General features: G+C 45.5%; 1 protein-coding gene across 2 annotated transcripts; it reads left to right on the plus strand.

Annotated features, from left to right (window-relative positions):
* Positions 1–756: 756 nt before the first annotated feature.
* On the plus strand, positions 757–4,058 carry LOC123069501 (phosphoribosylglycinamide formyltransferase, chloroplastic). Of its 2 annotated transcripts, XM_044492380.1 has the most exons (6): positions 759–1,216; positions 1,347–1,458; positions 1,768–1,944; positions 2,159–2,285; positions 2,384–2,516; positions 3,637–4,058. In XM_044492380.1, the coding sequence occupies exons 1-5, from the start codon at positions 856–858 to the stop codon at positions 2,495–2,497; spliced, it is 891 nt and encodes a 296-aa protein (XP_044348315.1). In that variant the 5' UTR covers positions 759–855; the 3' UTR covers positions 2,498–2,516; positions 3,637–4,058. The 2 variants fall into 2 exon arrangements, with proteins under 2 accessions (XP_044348323.1, XP_044348315.1); XM_044492388.1 differs by lacking the exon at positions 3,637–4,058 and having other exon boundaries at positions 757–1,216; positions 2,384–2,706.
* The last annotated feature ends 2,731 nt before the right edge of the window (positions 4,059–6,789 follow it).

Raw genomic sequence — 6,789 nt, forward strand, 5'->3', positions numbered from 1 at the left:
CTGAGAGTAACACATAGCTCCGCCTTTATTCACCACTATAAACAATAGTCACTGAGCTAGCACTTAGTTCTCTGGATTTGAAATTATTATGGATAATAGAAATATGTTTTAAAAATTATTTTAAAAATTCACAAATTTTTGAAACATCTAATTCAATTTTTTGTGGCATGATTATGTGAAGATTCATATCGATGACGCTTTCTCACCGAGCAATCATCGTGGTTGCTGGGATGTAGCGATGCGGGACTGCTCGGGGAATGTGTTGTGTTAATGTTGCAGGTCACTTTGTGTCACTTCATGACCCTTTTTCGTGCTGAAGTGATGGCAGCTCGGCGGGCAATCCAAACTGCAAATGAGTATGGGTTGGGAGGTGTGTGTTTGAAAACTGTGTGATGCTGTTGAAGGAGGCCCGTGAGAACCGAAGGCATGATTTGTCAAGCTCGAGGATCCTCGCTGAAGATTTAAAACTGTTCAATAGGTTAAAATCTTGTGATGTCAAAGTAGTGTACTACCCTAGAGACTGTTACAAGGCCGATAATGCTCTTGCAGCTAAGGGTGCTCATATGGCGGCTGATGCTCCAGATATAATGGACTTGTTCTACCATGTGTCGCCACTAAGTCTTTTAGTGGCGAGCGATTTTGCTTTGCACACTAGTTAATGCATATGTATTGGGTTAAAATAATATGCCTTCACAAAATTTTGAAACATCTTACTTTGGATCGGAGGGAAGTAATTTACCTTTTGTGGCGTGGTATAAAATCACAACTCTCAAAGGACTAAACTGCGAAGTTCTTCCACCCCGCGCCGCCGTTTCCGCCCCGCCGCCGCTTCCTCCCGTCCGCCGTTGCCCGGTGATGGAGGCGGCCGCCGTCGCTTCCCCCGGCTCCGGGCTGCGCTACCTGCCACCGATCAACCCCGCCCAGAAGCGGCAGCGGAGCCGGAGCGCGACGGCGGGGGCCTTCGCGACCACGCGGCGGCAGCCTCGCGCTGCTGTCGCTTGCAGGCGGCCCCATCGCGTTGAGGCGGCGGCGGCGGCGAGGGATAGCGGCGGATCCGGGGACTCTTCTCACTGTTCCGGCGGAGTGAGGAGCAGGAAACGCCTCGCGGTGTTCGTGTCCGGCGGCGGCTCCAACTTCCGGTCCATCCACGAGGCCACCGCCGCGGGCGGCAAGGCGAGCAGCGGGGATGTGGTCGCGCTCGTCACGGACAAGCCAGGTGATGAGGATGATCCGATCCCTTCCTCGTAGCTCCGTTCTTCCCCCTTGTTACTGTGAGGTGAAGTGGGGATTGGACTGGGGTGGTTCTGACTCGACGGGATGGAATGGAATGGACTGGGATGTTGCAGGATGCGGCGGAGCGGAGTACGCGAGGCGCAGCGGCATACCGGTGGTCCTGTTCCCCAGGTCCAAATCGGCGCCGGAGGGGGTGCCGACGGCTCAGCTTCTGAATGCCCTGAGGTTTGTTGGCTCTGTTGTTGAACTCATCTCAGAGGTCAGCTTGTACATTTCTAATTCTTCAGAGGAGAAGGCCATCAGTGTATCGACTTCCACTTTTAGTCCGGTTGTTGAATGCTTTCATACCATGTTCTGAAGTCAGTGAACATAATTTGAGTAGATGACACACAAGCTATATGGTTGCTCTTCTAGCCGCATGAACTTGGTGCCACCAGTGTGCTTCAGTTTGCCCTTTCAAGCGTGAAGATTTTGTGTTTGTGGCGCGTGCAGGGTGCCTCATCTTAGCTCATGATTATGTCTATTGTGAAACAGGGATCTCAGGGTGGACTTCGTTCTGCTCGCTGGTTACCTGAAACTTATACCCAGTGAGCTAGTCCAGGCATATCCCAGATCCGTACTGAATATACATCCTTCGCTCCTCCCGGCATTCGGAGGCAAGGGTTATTATGGTCTGAAGGTGCATAAAGCCGTCATTGCGTCTGGAGCCAGGTGTTGCATGTTTTCTATAGAACTTTTCAGTTCAGCACTTCCTTTTCTTTTTTTCAAGTGCAAGAGCTATTACTCGCAACCGTGTGGTGGCAGATAATGTCGATTTGTTTGATGAGGGCCCTGGCTGCTACAGTACCCATTGCTTTTTGTTTTTTGTTTAGCATCCACATGAAACTATCTGTTTTATTTGATGATATTTTCCAACCATTTGCAGATATTCAGGACCAACTGTGCACTTTGTGGATGAACAGTTCGACACGGGAAGAACTTTAGCCCAAAGGGTTGTGCCTGTGCTAGCCGACGATACTCCAGAGCAATTGGCTGCAAGGGTTCTACATGAGGTAACATCTTATCTGCAGCTGAGGTTCCTCTGCATGCTACATTATTGTGTTATTCACAATTCTTAGCTGCCAACCTACCGTTGACTTTGACATTTCAGGAGCATCATGTTTATGTTGAGGCAGTTGCTGCCTTGTGCGAGGATCGAATCGTGTGGCGAGAAGACGGTGTCCCACTTATCAGAACTCAGACAAACCCCGATGCATACGCCTAATTGGTGGTGCTACCTTGAGGTCTCCTAGACGCTAACGAAATTTATATACCCCCTGCCAGTTTTCCCCAAGGCATGGGAGTTAATTCACCATGTTTGTCTGACTGGGTGAAATAACCTGCCTGATAATCTGGTCACAGAAACATAACTTGCACCTTGCACTGTGTTCCGCTCGTTGCGTGGCTTGGCTTTGAAGATAATCCGTGCTTTCATTTGCAAACTCTTCAATGAGCAATCCACTAACCGACCCTCGCATATCGACATCTCTCCTTTGTTCAAATGATGTTTTCTCTTTGAGATGTCAATTTGGTTTGTGCTGCAGTTTGACATGCTTCTTATCTGAGAGGGATGGAGAAGGGGATGGTGCGAATCGTAGCCATTCTTGGAGAGCCCTCTCAGACAGCAAGGGATAAGAGGAAGATGAGCGGGTGGCCATTCGGCCATGCAAGCTGCGTTACCGACCCTATCGCAGATTGTGGTCGTAATGCCTACATTTCTCAGTTTCCAACAAATACTGCATCTTTAGCATGATGGCAACTGCATCTTTAGCATGATGGCATACACAAACTAGACCAGTGGAAAGATTTCAGTTGCATTATCTGAAGAATACATAAACACACCCGAGGTTCTGCTTTAGTTACTTATATGAAAGCCAACTCCTTCGGTCAAACTTTGAAGTTTTGTTTAGCTGTAACCTCAACTTGATGGATCCTCATATGCATTTTTTTTCTAGATTTTTTATCATACTCCTCCCCTGTATAGCATGCCTTTTCTATAATCTTTTCTCATATACGCAATCATACAATTCCATATATTTGGCTGCGCAATAATGAAATTCTTCGCTCTCATGTCTCTGATTCAGATTCCTGTCCCAATTTTAGTCCCAACCAAAACGACTCTTCAGTTTTTTGTTCTGAACTGACCATGACTGTTAAGTTATTCTGGACTCACCACTGCACAAACTATGTTAGCCTTTTTGCATTGCCTTAAAAGAAATGTAAATTCTGCTATAGATTAACGCAACTCTACCCTGATTAAAGAATTATGAATTTCAGGATCCATCTTAAGACCTTCCTGCCCAGTTGATACTTTTTCTTGAATTTTGACATTTTGTATCTCTGATTTTGTGCCAATTTTAACAGCAAATCCCAGGCTCGGTCCCACAAGTCCTTGGAGTTGCTGAGGCGGGGGGAGTGTCACTTGCCATTAAGCTTGCCAGCCATGCTCAAAAGTCAAAACCAAGTGTGGATATGACATGCCACTATATATACCTCATCATGATGGTCGCTTGGCACTAGTATTTGCCTCTCCCACTTGGGTCCTTAAGAAGAGTCGCTGTTTCTAGCGAAGTTTGATCGTACAGTTTTGCTAAGTCTCAGTCGACTGAGACTTGGTTATGTATCAGCCGATACTATCTTCCTTTGGTTTTGCATGGAGATTTGTGCAAAAAAAGAAATCTTTTCAGTTTTTCTTTTTTCTTCTTACATACTATATCACTTGACTGAGACTTGATTAAGTCTCAGTCGAATGAGACCTAGCCACACCCTTGATCGTGTGTTTCTTCTTTCGGAATGTTGGTTTCATGTGGGTGCTTGGTTCTATTCTGTGCAATTTAGTGTTCCATGTTATCTTGCTCGCTTTCCTCCGTTTCCTCCTGCGCGAGGTGCTGTAGTGGTGATATCGGTTGCTGTAGTGCTCTAGTGTTTTTGTTGCCTTGAGAGATGGTAAGCTGGGCTGGTGAGGTCTGAAACCCGGCGCAGAGGTGCTGGGTTTTACATGCTGTAGGTGTGTTGAGTAATGATATTTTTGCAGGTTAGAGCGGCCAAGTCGGTCTATTGCCAGCATGTTTCCAATCAGCATCCACGTTTTGTTTGCGCGTTTTGTAAAATGTGTGATGTTTTTTGCCCCTTCCGGCATGTATGTTATGTACCACGTGCATGCACGCGCAGTGAGTGATGGACGGTTCTCCGCTGAGCAGCTGCCCTCGTGCGTGCCTCTGAAGTCTGAACTGAACATCGTTGTTGTCTGCATTTTATAACGGCAGCGACGTTAACCAGTTACCAACCCAACCCAGTCATACGATAGTCATACATACGCAGATGCTGTGAGGAAGCAGCTAACTTAACAGGCGAAAATTCCACCGGTCTTGCCGAACATAACTGAACAGGCCAACTCCGACGCACCAACCAAGCACAGCCCTATTTCGTCCACGTGTGTCTTTTCGGGTCTAAACGAATAAAAACGACGACCCAACGCGCAAACTCATCTCATCTTTTTCGTCCGTTTTGTGTCCGCTCGGACCCATTTTCGAAGCAAATCTGCTCGCGATCTGGGCGGAGTCAATGTATACGTGTTGGGTGCAGATGACACCAACGACTTTTGCTGATCAAGTGGAGTTATACAAGTAATCAACTTCCTTATCCTAACGAAAAGTCACAGGATTTTGACTCATATTCAATGCAAGCAGTAATGGTTAGCCTAGGTGATAACCCACAAGTGAAATGAAGCAATCAGATACACACCACATCTTTAGTATGAGATTCATATTGTCATACTCACGCTAATTTTTTTTTGAGCAACCAGCAGGAACATTGCCTTTTCATTAAGGAGGAAATATGTACACGTTGGCATGTTGTAAGGGGTACATATCGAAAACCACCAGGTAGACCAAAACCACATGTAAACTACACTTGGATTTCAATAACTCTAGGTCTAAAGGCCGAATCTCGTTGCACAATCTTCTCGAAGGTGAGATGGCCCTGATTCATCTAGATCATCTCATAAAAAGATGCAAGCACTTCAACGACACCCCAAAAACGCAAACAATCAAAACTCCTACTGCTACTCTCACAAAGCCTTGTATTTAGAGGGACTTTGGTTTAGATAAATCGCCTTATGATCCAGTCGATCAAAAGAGAATTTTAGAGTGTACCAAACTGACTGACCCTGGGGGCTTGCAGACTTGCAGTACCCTACCAGCCACTTGTTTACAGCCTTGAGCTATAGAAATTCCACATGAACTCAGCATGGGTTCTGTATCATAGCTGTTGTGTTTCAGATACGGTCTTTCGTCACTCTCAATCAATGCCCTTGTTTCTGACCTTTTATAAGACTTATCTCTTTGCTATTTCTATGAACCGGTGTGTGCATGCAAATGTGATTATGGGCATCTCTTGAACATCTTCATAATTATCAAAGATATATGTGTGTGTGTGTGTGTGTGTGTGTGTGTGTGTGTGTGTGTGTGTGTGTGTGTGTGCCGGATTGTGGTGTATCTGCAACGAATGAACTGTTTTCTTCTCTCCCGTGTATGATCCAAAGGAGACTGCAATGAAGGTTCTCATCGAATGGCAGAGGTACTAATGTTTTCTGTCTAGATCCGTTCATATTCGTGCCGCCGATTCCTAATGATTGGTTTTCTTCCTAGAAATACCGACCCACACGTTGGTTCCATCGAAAGAACGAATAAGGCGCCGCGTAATGGTTTCGAGCGAACGCCAAGCAGCTTGTGGGCTGCTCGCCTCTGGTGGCGTGGTGGCTGCGCGGTACCTGGGGAAGGAAAGAGAGATGCTACACTTACGCGCAGATTTCTACGGAATTAAGTTACTTCCTGCATTTTTGTATATAAGGCCACAAACTCATATTACAGATATCAAGATAAAAATTAATGCATGTGTAAGTCAATGTTGTAAGATAGTAGCTTGTCATCTTGTTTGTCGTGTTAATTAATGTGGTTTTCTCTTCCACGCACAATAAGCCAGCCCTCTTATTTCTTGTTGGTTGATTAATGTTGGAAATGCAAGCCAACCTTCTCACTCCCGCATGCATGTAAAAGTAACTAATGTCCCCAGGTGCTAGTACGAGGTAAACACCATCAATTTTGCCTCGATTAATTTTAGTGGCCTTGTATAGTTGCTAATTGTAATTTTGATAGTACTCCCTCCGACTAGGTGAATAAGTCATCTTAGGTTGTGCACCGTGACCAAGGAGGAGGGGAAAACGAGAGAACTTAATGTTTATTTGCTAATTAATAGCATTGGATGCAATGAACTAACCACTGCATGTCGTGTTTGTAGTCTCAAGTCATTAAAAGCATGCACACCCACATCTTTTATTGGTTGATATGTTAAGAAACAAGAAACAAGGTAGAAGTTAATGCACCGTGCCTAAGTGTTTTTGGATTATTTGATTTTCGTAAGATGACTTACACACGTAAACGGAGGGAGTAGTCCTGTATTCAAAAATAGAAGGAGTAGGACTGATATGTTGAATTTCGATTGGAAATATGAAGAGGA

The sequence above is a fragment of the Triticum aestivum genome, chromosome 1A, assembly GCF_018294505.1.
Source record: "Triticum aestivum cultivar Chinese Spring chromosome 1A, IWGSC CS RefSeq v2.1, whole genome shotgun sequence".
Lineage (NCBI taxonomy): Eukaryota > Viridiplantae > Streptophyta > Magnoliopsida > Poales > Poaceae > Triticum > Triticum aestivum.

Excerpts from the sequence above, each read along its gene's own strand:
- LOC123069501 (XM_044492388.1), top strand. The coding sequence starts at position 856 with ATGGAGGCGGCCGCCGTCGCTTCCCCCGGCTCCGGGCTGCGCTACCTG. Across the intron at positions 1,945-2,158 it reads GTCATTGCGTCTGGAGCCAG|ATATTCAGGACCAACTGTGC; the intron begins GTGTTGCATGTT and ends AACCATTTGCAG. Across the intron at positions 2,286-2,383 it reads CTGCAAGGGTTCTACATGAG|GAGCATCATGTTTATGTTGA; the intron begins GTAACATCTTAT and ends TTGACATTTCAG.